General features: G+C 51.2%; 2 protein-coding genes across 4 annotated transcripts in view; one reads left to right on the top strand and one right to left on the bottom strand.

Annotated features, from left to right (window-relative positions):
* Angptl6 (angiopoietin like 6) overlaps positions 1-6,001 on the top strand; it is an 8,453-nt gene extending 2,452 nt beyond the window's left edge. Inside the window, exons 2-5 of the mRNA XM_005346864.3 lie at positions 3,436-3,613; positions 4,286-4,473; positions 4,552-4,822; positions 5,797-6,001. Coding sequence (XP_005346921.1) covers positions 3,436-3,613; positions 4,286-4,473; positions 4,552-4,822; positions 5,797-5,987 — 828 coding nt within the window. The 3' untranslated portion in view covers positions 5,988-6,001. The remainder of the gene's footprint in view (positions 1-3,435; positions 3,614-4,285; positions 4,474-4,551; positions 4,823-5,796) is intronic.
* Positions 3,973-11,452, bottom strand: C5H19orf66 (chromosome 5 C19orf66 homolog). Of its 3 annotated transcripts, none has more exons than XM_005346867.2 (9): positions 11,137-11,452; positions 10,639-10,762; positions 10,449-10,498; positions 8,439-8,477; positions 8,157-8,306; positions 6,924-7,027; positions 6,648-6,802; positions 6,065-6,316; positions 3,973-4,372 (listed from the first exon to the last, which is right to left on the bottom strand). In XM_005346867.2, the coding sequence occupies exons 1-8, from the start codon at positions 11,155-11,157 to the stop codon at positions 6,099-6,101; spliced, it is 861 nt and encodes a 286-aa protein (XP_005346924.1). In that variant the 5' UTR covers positions 11,158-11,452; the 3' UTR covers positions 3,973-4,372; positions 6,065-6,098. The 3 variants fall into 3 exon arrangements, with proteins under 3 accessions (XP_005346924.1, XP_005346923.1, XP_005346922.1); XM_005346866.3 differs by lacking the exon at positions 3,973-4,372 and adding an exon at positions 4,974-5,505; XM_005346865.2 differs by lacking the exon at positions 3,973-4,372 and having other exon boundaries at positions 5,624-6,316.
* Positions 11,453-14,565: the final 3,113 nt, after the last annotated feature.

Here is a 14,565-nt window from a genome sequence, read left to right as displayed (position 1 = left end):
GGGCCTGCCTGTGTGTGTGTGTGCCCCAGGGCTGTGGCTGCCTGTGTGTGTGTGTGTGTGTGTGTGTGTGTGTGTGTATGTGTGTGCCCCAGGGCTGTGGTGGGCCTGCATGTGTTGTAATAGGAGCGGAGGGCTATGTTCCTGGCACCTGGCTGCCCGCACGGCTAGCTTTACAGAAATAATTACACGGAAACTGTATTCTTTTAAACACTGCTTGGCCCATTAGTTTTAACCTCTTATTGGCTTGCTCTTACATATTGATCTAACCCATTTCTAATATTCTGTGTAGCACCACAAGCTGGCTTACCAGGAAAGATCTTAACCTGCATCTTTCTGGAGTGGGAGAATCATGGCGACTCACTGACTCGGCTTCTTTCTCCCAGAATTCTGTTCTGTTTACTCCGCCTACTTAATTTTCTGTCCTATTAGGGCCAAGCAGTTTTCTTTATTAATTAACCAATGAAAGCAACAGATAAATACAAGACCCACCTCCATCATTCCCCCTTTTTCTGTTTAAACAAAAAAGAAAGGCTTTAACTTTAACATAGTAAAATTACATATAACAAAGCAGTTATTAAGTAAGAATTACAGTTACAATATTTATATCTATTTTATCTCTTATAACTAAGGAAAACTATAACTATCTATTCATTCTTCAGCTCCATCAAAGACTCCAGAAGGATATAATATTACCTAAGCAAACAAGAAATCCAAAGCTCTAGAAATGACAGAGACAACTCATTGCCTGGACAGTCACCCAAAGTTTCTCTATACCGTTGGGGATCCATCTTCGGCCTACAGGCCCATAGTATCCAGCAGACATTCCCTTGAAACAGGAAATTCCAAAGACAGTTCAGTCATTTTCTGCTATGTCCTGCAGAATGTCTTACATACTCTTTCATGACAGTCCAGGCAAGAGCAGTTTCTTGCCCAAATTGCTAACCAACTCCATAAGGAGCCTCTTCGATGCCCATCTTCCTCTTGAAGTAGCTGGTGCTGCCAGGAGCAGACGTGTCTCACTGTCATGAAAAACCCTAAGTTATTAAAACATTAAATGCCATATTCTGTAGTCTTTGAAAGATATGAAGAATGCCTATCTTACTGAACTGTATCTATGCACATCTAGAAAATCTAACATGACTACAAGCTTGACTATTATTGATGATTATTTATTAACAACCTATATACGTTACATTTTTAAACGAACTACACAACCACAATACCTTAATTAATATCAAATACATATACATATAACAAAATTGACCTTATAATCCATACCAATGCAAATTATTCATATCTATATCATATTCCCCTTTAAATGTAAAAGAACATTTATAAACAATATTTGGGAATATGGGCGCAATTATTTCTCTCCAAACTGCTTCCTGCTGAATGGGGGCGCCGTTATTTAGATCTTTCATGGTGTAACCTGTGTGCTAGGTTCATCTCAGTTGGCAGGTGAGCGAAGTAATTTTTTTAAGGTGTTCACAGCAACCTTTCAGGAGGGCGCGGTCTATCATCCCATATTGGGATAGAAGAAATCCACAGGGTCTCATCCTCTGTGAAAACAAAAGAAGAAACTCCTTTCCAAAGCATCATATCCTTAGACCCAAATTCTGAAATCATAATACCCTTATGATATCCATTCTGGTTTAGCTTGGCAGCCCATATAATGAAATGTCTCTCTGTACTTAGCTCCTTCACAGTCAAAAATTTTAAAGAAAACACAATGTACATAATCCAGACTCTCTGTGAATTTTCCATTGTTACGTGGCTTATTTTTCTTTATTTCTTTTAATCTCTTAACTATCTGTACTCTGTCTCTTTAAAAACTTTACCCTTTTTTTTAGGGCATTAACTTTATTCTCTCTATTTTTTTTTCTCAAGCCTACATACACTCATCCAACATTGTGATCCATTTAGTGGTCTGAATCTGTAATATTGCGAATGTGTAATTTTTTACTATCCAGGAGCACTTTTGATTTGCACCTTTAAATCGATAAGCGCTAAGCGGCTTAAGATTCTAAGCTGTGACATTCCTAGGTCAAAAACAGGTACTGCCTGCTTGCCCCGCCCGGTCCAACATGGCGGAGCCGCTTGTGCCTCTGATCCTTGCACATTGCACCAGTAGCCGGCTGGAGCTGCTTGTGCCTCTGAGCTGCAGCATGCAATGACTTCCTTTTAGGCACACAGCAGTCTAGTTGCCATCAAACAAATCGTAACACTTTACTCCAAATGCTCCATTCAAAAGCTCTGTCTCCTGAAGAAGCCAGACAGAGATCGCGATGGCCGCACAGCCCAGAAAGCCGGCATTTTAAAACAGCCAGTTTTTCCTGCTGCTGAGTCAGGACAATTTCTCTCTGCTGCACACCACCCACAAACAGCAAAAAGCTGCATTAAACTCTCTTTTCCTTATTTTTAAGCCTTCTCAGGTTTATAAGTGGATTTAGTCCATCACGTTGAGCGCCACTCTGTTGTAATAGGAGCGACGGGCTACCTTCCTGGCACCCGGCTGCCCGCACGGCTAGCTTTACAGAAATAATTACACGGAAACTGTATTCTTTTAAACACTGCTTGGCCCATTAGTTTTAAACTTTTATTGGCTAGCTCTTACATATTGATCTAACCCATTTCTAATATTCTGTGTAACACCATAAGCTGGCTTACCAGGAAAGATCTTAACCTGCGTCTTTCTGGAGTGGGAGAATCATGGCGACTCACTGACTCGGCTTCTTTCTACTCTGCCTACCTAATTTTCTGTCCTATTCGGGCCAGGCAGTTTTCTTTATTAGTTAACCAATGAAAGCAACAGATAAGATACAAGACCCACCTCCATCATGCATGTGTGTGCCCCAGGGCTGTGAGGGCCTGAATGTGTGTGTGCCCCAGGGCTGTGGTGTGCCTGCATGTGTGTGTGTGCATCAGGGCTGTGGGGGCCTGCATGTGTGTGTGTGTGTGTGTGTGCCCCAGGGCTGTGGGGGCCTGTGTGTGTGTGCCCCAGGGCTGTGGGGGCCTGTGTGTGTGTGCCCCAGGACTGTGGGGGCCTGTGTGTGTGTGCCCCAGGGCTGTGGTGTGCCTGCCTGTGTGTGTGCCCCAGGACTGTGGGCAGATGAAGGTTTACTGGGGCTTGATGGATGCCAGGCCAATTCAAGTTCAGTGAGAAACCCCATCTCTAGGGAACAGGGAGAATGATGGAACAGGAGACCAGTTCCCTTCTCTGCCCTCCATGTTTTGCGCATACGCCTCACCAGCAGAAGTCCAGAGTTAGGCTTTTGGTAGGCGGTGATAAATCTGAGGCACTGCCCTGCCTGATTTTCTGTTTATCTGGGTGGGAGATTTGTTCTTCTGACCCTGCCTGTCCCCCCACTCCCCATGCCACGGGATGCCTGGCCTCCTCAGATGAGGGGTTAATTATGTCTGACTGTATGGTCCCAGGTCCTGCCATTGCCTCTAGTGCCTTTGGTTCCTCTGAATCTAGTGGGCAGTGCTGGCAACACCAGCAGGAGGCTGGACGGAACCCCAGAGAACCGGAGAGATCAGAACTTGAGGCAGCAGGAGCTCCTGTCTCCTCCCCCACCTACTGGGCATCTTGCTGTTTCCACCAGGCCAGTGGGTAAGTCGAGGCAGGCCTGCTGGGATGTGCGTGAGATGATGACCCAGGGCTTCCGGTGCCATCTGGGTAGATGGAAATTCTAGAGTAGTGGGGACCAGGGGAGATGAAGGGACAGGAAACTAGTCTGTGACAACAACAGCCAGGAGATGAGCTTCACCGGCAGAGCACCAAGGTCTTCCGTAGCCTCCCGGCAGTACAAAAACAAAACAAGAGCAGTCCTCTTTTTTTTTTTTTTTAAATCAATTTATTTTTTATGTGTATTGGTGTTTTGTCTGCACGTATGTCTGTGTCAAGGTGTCAGATCTCGGAGTCAGAGACAGTTGTGAGCTGCCATGTGGGTTCTGGGAATTGAACCTGGGTTCTCTGGAAGAGCAGCCAGTGCTCTTAACCACTGAGCCACCTCTCCAGCCCCAACCAGTCCTCCTAATATAGTGAGAAATTGGAAGAAGAGAAAATAGGCATGGGTACGTATTCTATGAGGGCATGCGGGTTAGGACTCTGCTTTGGTGAGGAGTTGGCTCATAGGACCATGACTTTTGAGAGAAGAAACGGTAAGAAATGGCTCTTCCTCAGAGGGAGACAGAAGATGGCTTTTATCTGGGAAAGGGAACTGGTGAGTCAGGGCCCTGATCCAGCAAGGGCCTGGGTGGCTCAGGCTGTACCTTGTCACAGGTCCATGGAGGGACTGCGCAGAGGCTCACAGGGCAGGTCACAGGCAGAGCGGAGTGTATGAGCTGCGGCTGGGCCGTCGCCTGGTATCTGTGTGGTGTGAGCAGCAGCGGGAAGGTGGAGGCTGGACGGTTATCCAGCGGCGGCAAGATGGCTCAGTCAATTTCTTCACCAACTGGCAGCACTACAAGGTGGGTGCTTGTGGCGGGGGTGCCGGAGGCTGGCTGAGGATACCCCATCCTGACCTCCTGTTCCTCCCGCCCTTCCAGGCAGGCTTTGGGCGGCCAGACGGGGAATACTGGCTGGGCTTGGAACCCGTGCATCAGGTGACCAGCCGTGGGGACCATGAGCTGCTGGTACTCCTAGAGGACTGGGGGGGCCGTGGGGCACGCGCCCACTATGACAGCTTCTCCTTGGAGCCTGAGAGTGACCACTACCGTCTGCGGCTTGGCCAGTACCACGGCGATGCCGGAGATTCCCTCTCCTGGCACAACGACAAACCTTTCAGCACTGTGGACAGGGACCGAGACTCCTATTCTGGTAGGGAGCATTTTTATTCTGGTGGGAGGGCAGGAAGATGGGATTGCTAATCTGGTTTGGGTGAAAAGCGGTAAAGTCAAATTTTCCCTTCTGAGAGGTGCAGATGGCTCAGCAGTTGAAAGCACAAACTATTCCTCCAGGGTTCGATTCTCAGCACCCACACTGGGTAGCTCTAGTCCCAGGGGATCCATACTTCGAGCCTCTGTGGGTACCTACACTAAACCTAAGTGTCAGGTTTCCTTCTGGTGAGCTGGGTGTGGTGGCACAGGCCTGGAGTCCCAGCTCTAGCAGATGGAGGCCAGAGGGGCGGGAGTTCAAGGCCAGCCTGGGCTACAGGGTGCCCTAAGGTAAGTTCTTCAGCATAAGGAGACCAGGGGCACAGGGAGCCCCGATTCCTTCTCTGCTGACTAAGACCTTGCACTGTGAGAAGGGCTGAGTGAAAGCTAAGCTTCTTTGGGGGGGGGACAGAGCTGCTCCCTCTTCCCCCCGCCCCGCAATCTAAGCACACTACCACTGAGCTCCTAGTCAACGTTTGAGATACAATCCTAGCACAAACTCCTAGTCCATGTTTGAGATACGATCTCACTGTGGAGCCCAGGCTGGTCTGAAACTCTAGACCCTCTTCCTTCGGCTCCCACATGTTGAGATTACAGGTGTGTGCCAGTCCACCTGGGATAAACCATCTGGAAACAGAAGCCCCCCCCCCCCCAAAAGGAATGAATAACAGATTACTTTGCAAAATATATGGGAAAAGCATGCCTCTTATTTTGGCAAGGAGATAGGGAATTAAGGCTGTTACTCTGAAGAAGAAAGTGAGAAGCCAGAGCCTTTTATTTTGGTGAGAAGATAGAGGATTAGGGCTTCTATTCAATAAGATAGGGAAGGTTGAGGGATGCTTGCAAAAGCTTTGCACAAAGAAGTGCTGGTAGAGACTTTTATTTTGGTGGGAACACAAACTCTGTCTCTGCCCTCAGGTAACTGTGCCCTGTACCATCGTGGGGGCTGGTGGTACCACGCCTGTGCCCACTCCAACCTTAATGGTGTGTGGTACCATGGAGGTCACTATCGGAGCCGCTACCAAGACGGGGTCTACTGGGCCGAGTTCCGCGGTGGGGCGTACTCTCTGAAGAAGGCTGTTATGCTGACCCGGCTTGTGCGGTTGTGACTGCCCCTTTAGTACCCTCAAGGGTATTTCTATCTCCTTGAGACAGTATCTTATAGCAACACAAGGTGTCCACACACCGTGTCTGTCGTTCCTGTGTGCGTCCGGTCAGGGTCACTCTCGGGGCCCACCATCCTCCTCGTCCTCCTCCTCCTCCTTCAGGTCTTCCAGGATGAGATGGTCCAGGTCATCCAGGAGGCCGCCTTGGCTCAGGCACGTGGCCACCGTGGAGCCGCTGCTGATGTGGGGGTTGCTGGGGTGCAGCACTCTGGGGAGGTGGTTCTGCTTACGGCTTTTGGGGTGGGCACAGGAAGTCCCAGGCACATGGGGCTCTAGAGGAAGGAGAGTTGCTGAGATTCTGGAGGTGGGAGGGGTCTGTGGCTCTGCAGGGACCCACTGGAGCCGTATGACACAGGGATCAGAGGTCGTAAAATTTACAGGTGTTCAAACTCTTTAGGGAGGTGGGAATGTGGCCACAAAGACTCGCAGGTCGTGGGGACCATGGGACTCATAGGCTGGGCACTATGGAGCTGCTGGGAACTCCACGGGAGGAGTCGGGGAGCAGTCAGCTCTAGGGAGCCATGGGGGACCCAGGGAAGGAGGGAGCAGCCAGGGGTTGGCGCACAGGGGACGCAGAATGTAGGCCGAGCACCAGGACCTCACCTCTCCGATTGTAGCAATCTGCGGCTGAGCAGGAGTGGGTGTGTGTGCTGCGCCGATCCAGGTCACGGTCCCAGCGTGGGGGCAGGATCCGAGTGGGATACACAGGGAAGCCGCACCCGTAGCAAGGTGATGGGGACCCCATCTGTGCCCAGCCCCTGGGGGCCAGCAGGGCCGTGAGGGGCTGAGGGGGCAGCTGGGCCCTCCCCCAGGGGACAGGAGGGAGGGACGAGGCTGGGACTGGGCCGAGGGTGGGCTGGGGTGGGACAGGGCCCTCACCGGAAGTTGTGTCGACACTTTGGGCAGTGGAACTCGGCCAGGCCCCACATCTTATCGGCTGGCACAGGGTCGTAACGTTTCCGACACTTGCGACACCTTGACACCTGAGAAGGCAGGGAAGGGCCAACGTGCAGGGCTGAGACAGGGTCTCACGTGGCCCAGGCTAGCTTTGAACTCCTGACCCTCCTGTCTCCATCGCTCAAGAGCTGGGATGCCAGGCTGCATCCCTGTGTCTGGTACGTGGGCTTCAGGAGTGCGCTGCTAGTGCTCAGACTACCAGAGACGCAGCTCAGCCCTTATCAGAAGCATACTAATAATCAAGATATTAGGAAGCCAAGCTGGGTGTGGTGGTGGTGCACACCTTTAATCCTAGCACTTGGGCAGAAGCAGGTGGGTCGTGAGAGTTCCAGGCCAGCCAGAACTACATGGAGAGACCCTGTCTACAGAAAAAAAGAAGAGGTTAGAAAACCAGATTTGGGGTTGATTTCTGCCCCAGCTGTCAAAGTCAAACGTTTGACTTTTCAAGTCAGTGACTCAAATGAATGAGTTCAGCGGGATATTGAAGTTGGCTTGTCTAGCATGCGTGACGCCCCTGGTTCTGCCCCCAGCCCCGCGTGAACCAGGTGTGGAGGCAGGAGGATGAGGAATTCAAGGTCATCCTTAGCTACACACTGAGTCTGAGACCAGCCCGGGCTACATGAGACCCTCTCAACGAGCAGAAAAGGGGGCTGGGGAGATGCTTCAACAGTCAGGAGCATTTGTTATTTCTGCAGAGGACTCGGGTTCAGTTCCCAGCACCCATGTGTCACTGTGGTGCATGGACACATATGTGAACAAAATACTAGTATGCATAAAATAAACCTAAAATACTAAAAATGAAGGCAAAAGGTGGAGATTTGGCTCAGTAGGTGGAGCTTACCCGTGAGTTCAAACCCACAGCACCCATGTAAGAGGCAGCATGGCTAACTGCATGCACACAACCCTAGTGCTGGGGAGGCTGAGACAGGAGGCTTCCTGGGTCGTCCAGCAAACCCCTTAACAGACTGGTGAGCCGCAGGGCTCAGTGAGAAAACCTGTCTCAAAAAATAGGGTGGAGCAACTGAGAAAGACACCACCACCAAACTCTGGTCTCGACAGGTACACACACACACACACACACACACACACACACACACACACACACAAACATTTCTGGACAGATCAGGAGGGAATCAAGATAAGTCTGGGCAGCACCTCCTTCCTCTGGGGCACACGGCGCCACCACACGTGGTCACAGGAGGAGCAGGCAAACTGTCGGTCCACGGCAGGGATGAGGTCGTCTTGGGCTCTTTGGAACATTCGAAGATTGGCTTCTGTCAGGGGCAACAGAGAGGTGGCCACTGCCTGCAACAAGGATGAGTGGGGACAAACAGGGTCACCTGTGCCTCTGGAGCTCACTGTGGACACTCACTGCTGCACCACGGATAGCTAGCATCTCCCTGTCCACACCCTGCCTGAGCCCAGCCACCTACGCACCTGGATATCTCGGTCTTGCTTCATGTCCTCGGGCGGGTCCTGAGGGGAGACACGGAAGGGGAGTGCAGAAACTGGAAAGGCTCTCAGGGTGCTATCCCCATGTTTAATGGGGGAGGAGCCTGCATGGGGCTCCTGGACCGGAGACAGGATCCTGGCTCTATATAGATGCAGCCAACATGAAACATTATTGCCTGTGTTGAGAGCTTTTCTGCACCACCGGAGCTGGGTCTGGTGGCACAATCCAGTCATTCAAGTTCTTGGGAAGGTAAGGAAGGAGAACCACAGGTAATCGAAGGCTGGGGCCTGGCTCAGTATTGCCTACAATGCATGAAGGCCCAAGAGGAAGCCTAGACAAAAGCACAATGCCCCAAATATCCTTAAGAAGTAAATACTTGGGGCTGGAGAGATGGCTCAGTGGTTAAGAGCACTCTGGCTGCTCTTCCAGAGGTCCTGAGTTCAATTCTCAGCAACCACACAGCGGATTAAAACCATTTTAATAAGATATGGTGCCCTCTTTTGGCCTGCAGGCACACATGCAGGCAGAATACTGTATATATAATAAATAAATCTTAAAAAAAAAAAGTGAATACCGCCGGGCGGTGGTGGCGCACGCCTTTAATCCCAGCACTCGGGAGGCAGAGGCAGGCGGATCTCTGTGAGTTCGAGACCAGCCTGGTCTACAGAGCTAGTTCCAGGACAGGCTCCAAAGCCACAGAGAAACCCTGTTTCGAAAAACCAAAAAAAAAAAAAAAAAAAAGTGAATACTTTTGCTGGTCTCATTTCTGAGATGGCCCAGAATCTGAAATCAGTGATCGTGGCCCATGCAACTCAGAGCCCTGTATGACTTCTCGATCTGCAGAGGCCACATGTGACACCTGACCTCTGATGCCACGTGGCTTTAAAGATTCAAGTTTTTAAATGTGTATGTGTGTCTCCCTGTGTACATAGACACATGTGCAGTGCCCATGGAGGTCAGAAGAGGGTTTCAGGTCCCCTGGACCTGAAGAAGTTGTGAGCCGTCCATGTGAGTGCTGGTAATGGAACTAGAGTCCCCTGTGTGAGAGAGCAAGTGCTCTTAACAGCTGAGCCACCTCTAGCTCCTTGGCCACAAGGCTTTAGAAGGTTCTGGGTTTGGGGGCTTGCAGACACGTGGCTGCAGGTCTGAATGGCTGCTCTTTTGCTCCCAGATGGGTCTCTTTGTGGATCCTCACAGAGGGGCCTCTTGGGGCCCAAACTTCATTACACATGGATAGAGTTTGAATCCCTGAAGCCAAATGCTGGTCCCCAGACCCTGGTGAAAGTCATGACCCTGAGCTGTCCTGTGTAATAGGATTGCCTCCAGGGACCCTGAAAGACAGAGAGGTAGGAGATGAACCAAAACCTGGAGGTCCACCCCTCGGGCGCTCTCTGTGAAGGTGACTTCCTTCTAGTATTATTAATATGTCATATTGTTTATAGACCGAAGCTTAAAGAATGTGATCTGTCAGATACTTTTAGGTGCCCAGCATGGTGGTGCAGGTCTTTGATTACCAGCTTGGGAGGCAGAGGCAGGTGGATCTCAGTGAGTGAAAAGCCAGTCTAGCCTATAAAGTGAGTTTCAGGACAGTGTCCTGGGCTTCATCGTGAGACCCTGTCTCAAACAAAACAAAACTCTAATATGTCTTTCGAGCAAGGTCATACACGGAATACCAGCCACGGAAGCTACTACATGGATTCAGTTGTCTGTTCACCCCTTCTCCATCGGGGCCTCTTTCCTTCCCAGCCTGGCCCAGCCTTTCTTCTAGAGCAAGGCAGAGTTCCCTTGAGCCTTCCTCAGCAGCCAGGACCTCCTTATCTGACTGTCCAGTCTCCTCCATTCGAGATAACCCTCACAGAATGAGCACCTACTGCTTGGGAAAAGGAAGGAGCCTACATAGCGAGGTGGGCTCTCACAGCTGTGGTTTTGTTCCTTCTGCTGGAGAGAAAAGGGATTCTCCCCTTCCTGTGAGGGAGAGAGGGAGGACAGGTTACCTGAGCGTCCAAATCGTTGCTCAGCTCTTGTCCGTCTTTCTGCTTGACACCTAGTGGGAAAATATGGGAGGGTCTCTTGAAGGGTGTTGTGGAGTTCCAGGCGGTGGAGAGCCTCCCGTCTAGGGGGCCAGGGTCGCTACAGCGATTCTTAAACCACACCCACTCAGTATTCTCCCTTGGGTTGACTCACCGTACACGATAGAGCGCCCTACTCCGGTGTGGTCGCTGCCAAACTTCCTCATAAGAGCCCCTGCCTTCTTGGGGGACACTTTTCCATGAAACTTCTCCCGGAGGCGCCTGACGCTCTTCTCCAACTGGGGCGGATGGGGGTGAACTCTGGTGTGGGGTGCGACGGGGGAGCAGCGCCCGTCCCTTCATTCTCCTCAACTTGACCCAGGCTTCTGGCCTCCGCATCCCCATCCCCCCTCCCTTTAATCCATTTCCTGGAAAAATCCAAAGTTCTCCAGGCATTGGGGGTAGGGGGATGGTGGGGACTGCAGCGCGTTTCAGACTCCCGGGTGCGAATCTGGGGTCCGGTGGGATGCAGGCCAGGTTACCCCTTTTCCTTCTGACCTCTGACCCTGCAGCCCCGCTGTGCCCGGGATGGAGGAGGGAGGCGGCCCGGGGGGTCGGGGTGTCCCCGGAGCCCTCCCAGCGAGGCCTGTCCCCGGTGGCGCGGCTGTCCTACCTCCACGCCGTCCTGAGCCATGGTGGCCGCTGCACACCTGGCCGCGCCCGGGTCCGGGCCCCACAGGGCTGGGTGGCGCCGGCGCGGCTCCGCCTCCCTCGGTCCCCTCTTTCGGTTTCGTTTCTGCGCGAAGCTGGGGACCCCGCGGGGACCCCGCCCCGGCCGTCCGGCTGTGCGTCTGCTCGCGCGCCCCGCGGTGCTCCCGGGCAGTGCTCCCAGGCCTCGGCGCGCGCCTCCCCGCGTCCTGCGCAGCAGCGCGGCCGGGCCGGGGATGCAGCGCACGGCCTCTGCAGTCGGTCACATGTCCCCACGCTGCGCGGGGTCCGCGTCTTCACGTCCCCCGTGGGGGCGGGGCCGCACCAAGCGGACGCGGGTCTTGGTGCTCCCACGATGCTCCTCCCACTCGGAACCCAAAGCTTCTTAGGACCCTGGCGGCACTTATGCTCTCCTCAGAAGCTCTGACCCCTGCAGCGTCTCTCTCCCTAGGTTCCCCCCAAGCCTCAGTTTCCTCCTCTGTACAATGGGCATGCAAGCCCGGCACGGTGACACACACCTGTCACCTTAGCATTTGGAAGGTGGGGGAGGAAGATCAGGAGTTCAAGACTGTCCTGGCCCACGTAGAGCCTGTTTCAAAAAAGGAAAATATCCCAGGACAAAACAAACTTTTTTGTCAAGCTTTATGGACTTCTGGAGCAGAGAATGGGCCCCAGATTTGAGAAGCCTGGGTTTTTCCCAGGTTCAAACCCCTTCCTTCCGGCAACCCTCTTCTGTGCCTTTTTTAGTACAGGGGTTGGATCCCCCCCCCCCCCCCCAAGCCTGATGCTTGTTTCTGTGTGTGTTGTGGCATTGTTCACAACACAAGAGCCATGACATGGAATCCACCTACATGTCCATTAATAGGTAAAGGGTAAAGAAAATGTGGTTTGTGCATGGAATGTTACTCACCCATAAAAAAAGAGAAAGCCTTATTATTTGCTGTAATAGGGACAAGACTGGTGGACATTATGTCAAAGTATATCAGCTCTTGGAGTTCAGTCAGTGGAGGCTGAAGAAATGATCTAGACACTGTAGCGAGGGGGGCAGTGGTGACGGGTTACAGTGTTGCCCTTAGCATGCCATAGTAAATTCCAGCGTGCTGACTACTGTTTCAAAATAGCTCAGAGGCTACAGACTCACAGGAAGAAACATCTGTTTGTTGTGAAGCTAGAATTCCATTTCTATCCTTAGTCTATACTCACGGTGGTAAAATGTTATGCTGTAGCCCAAGAAATATGAGTCATGTGCCAGTCAGAAACAAAAATCAGAGTCAGACAGTGGTGCTCACCTTTACTCCCAGCACTCAGGAGGCAGAGTTTGAGGCCACCTTGGTTTATAGAGAGAGTTCCAGTATAGAGACAGAAACCCTGTCTAGAAAAAACCAAAAGTGATAAACAAGGCAGTCACAGCACATTAGTATAATTGGCTCACAGGTGGCTGTCACAGATCCGTGCCTTGGGGATAAGGGGTGTTGTTTATTTGGAGATCCCTAGGCTGTACGGTGAGGGCTTGTCTCAGAACAATCACTCTTTCTGCTTTTTGGAGCTCATGATCTTTTATTTTTAATATTTTATTTTATTTTTTTGCAAGACAGAGTTTCTCTATGTAGCCCTAGACATCCTGAAACTCACTCTGTAGACCAGGTTGACCCTGAACTCACAGAGATCCACCTGCCTCTGCCTCCCGAGTGCTGGGACTAAAGCCACCACTGCCCAGCTGAGTTTATGATCTTTTAAATTTTATTTTTATGTCTTTATTTTTCTTTGAGACAGGGTGTCACGTAAGCCGGGATGGCCTTGACATCCCTCTGTAGCAGAGGATAGTCTTGAACACCCATCCTACTGCCTCAGCTCCACAGTGCTGGGATCTTAAGGCACGGATTGCCACGCCAGTCACACACTGCACATGTCTGTCAGCTGACTTCTGCGTGACATTCCTCGGTTTGGAGCTAGAACAACTCAATGAGACAAATCCAAGTGGTTTTTGAGTTAGCAAGTATCAGCCGAGCAGTGGTTAGCTGAGCATGTCTTTAATTCCAGCACTCTGGAGGCAGAGGCAGAGGAATCTCTGTGAATTTGAGGCCAGCCTGGTCTACAGAGTGAGTTCCAGAACATCCAGGGCTACAGAGAAACCCTGTCTCGAAAAACAAACAAAAACAAAAATAAGAACAAAAAATAAAAGAAAGGGAAAAAAAGGGGGAAAATTAGCAAGTATGATGTTATGACCATGACGCTTACGAGGTGAGGGGTAACCAAGGAGGGATCTAATTTGTGTTCCTCAGAGAATACACTAGATTTGGGAACTAGACACACACCGAATGCCCTTGGTAGCACACAGATCTGTGGTTTGGATTTTGCCAACTCTGTTCCATCGAACTTTTCTCAGAATGCATCTCCAGGCAGAGATGGAGGAACCTGTTCAGGCCTGTGCTCAGGTAAATTTGGTGAACATGGAAACTGCAGGCTCAGTGGGGAAGTCCTTGCGTAGCATGGAGCCCTGGGTCCCATCCCAGCACTGAACTGGCTGAGTGGGAGGGGGGAAGCACGTAAAACTAGCCTGCTCAGTGAGAATCTTTATCTTTGGGAAGGACGGGAGGAAGATGGAGGGATCAGGGCCCTGTGGGACAATCTTTTTATGATCTTCATGGATTAGTGTGTGAATTAATGGGTTATTTTATAGCAGGTGAGGTATTTGAATCAATTGGTCTCTGATGTGTGGTCTTTTTGTTTTTTGTTTTTTGAGATAGGGTTTTCTCTGTGTAGCTCTGGCTGTCCTGGAACTTGCTCTGTAGACCAGGCTGGCCTCAAACTCACAGAGATCCTCCTGCCTCTGCCTCCTGAGCGCTGGGATTAAAGATGTGTGCCATATCACCCAGGTTTTTTGTTTTTGTTTTCAACATTGACTGTGTTGTGAGTGTGCCATGGCAGGAGTATGAGACTCTGGATGTCTTGGGGGACCACATGGAGTTCAGGGTTCGAGTGTAGGTGCTTAGGCTGGCCGGCAGAGGAGTTTTATCTGCCGAGCCCTCTTGCTGTCTCTCACATGTTCATGCCCCTGCCACCAGGGAATCCAGCCAGCAGAGAGTCCATCACCAGATGGGCACCTGCTCTTTGACCTTGGACCAGAACCTCCATGCCAAAATAAATCTGTGGTCTAACTAGAAAGTCTCTGCCAGTGAGTTATCAGCAGCAAAAAGCACACAAGACATCTAGTGTCAGAGAGGAAGAAAGCCATGTGTGTGTGGCCTACATTTTTCTTTAAAGGGCTGGGTATAAATCCAGGATCTTACAAAGGCTACATAGGTGAGTGAGCCATGCACCAGCCCCTCACTGGGGGACTCTATGCAGGGGCTCTACCACTGAGCCACACCCCAGCCCCTCACTGGGGGATTCT

This window comes from Microtus ochrogaster, chromosome 5 (assembly GCF_000317375.1).
Source record: "Microtus ochrogaster isolate Prairie Vole_2 chromosome 5, MicOch1.0, whole genome shotgun sequence".
Taxonomy (NCBI): domain Eukaryota; kingdom Metazoa; phylum Chordata; class Mammalia; order Rodentia; family Cricetidae; genus Microtus; species Microtus ochrogaster.
This window is presented reverse-complemented; position numbering and strand designations above follow the sequence as displayed.

What these genes read in the sequence shown, in the direction of transcription:
- C5H19orf66 (XM_005346867.2), bottom strand. Translation starts at nt 11,157, where the DNA reads ATGGCTCAGGACGGCGTGGAG. An exon ending in TGGCTCAGGACGGCGTGGAG is followed by an intron (nt 10,763 to 11,136) that starts GTAGGACAGCCG and finishes CATCCGCCCCAG; the next exon opens with TTGGAGAAGAGCGTCAGGCG. An exon ending in AGATTGCTACAATCGGAGAG is followed by an intron (nt 6,317 to 6,647) that starts GTGAGGTCCTGG and finishes TCCTTCCTCTAG; the next exon opens with AGCCCCATGTGCCTGGGACT.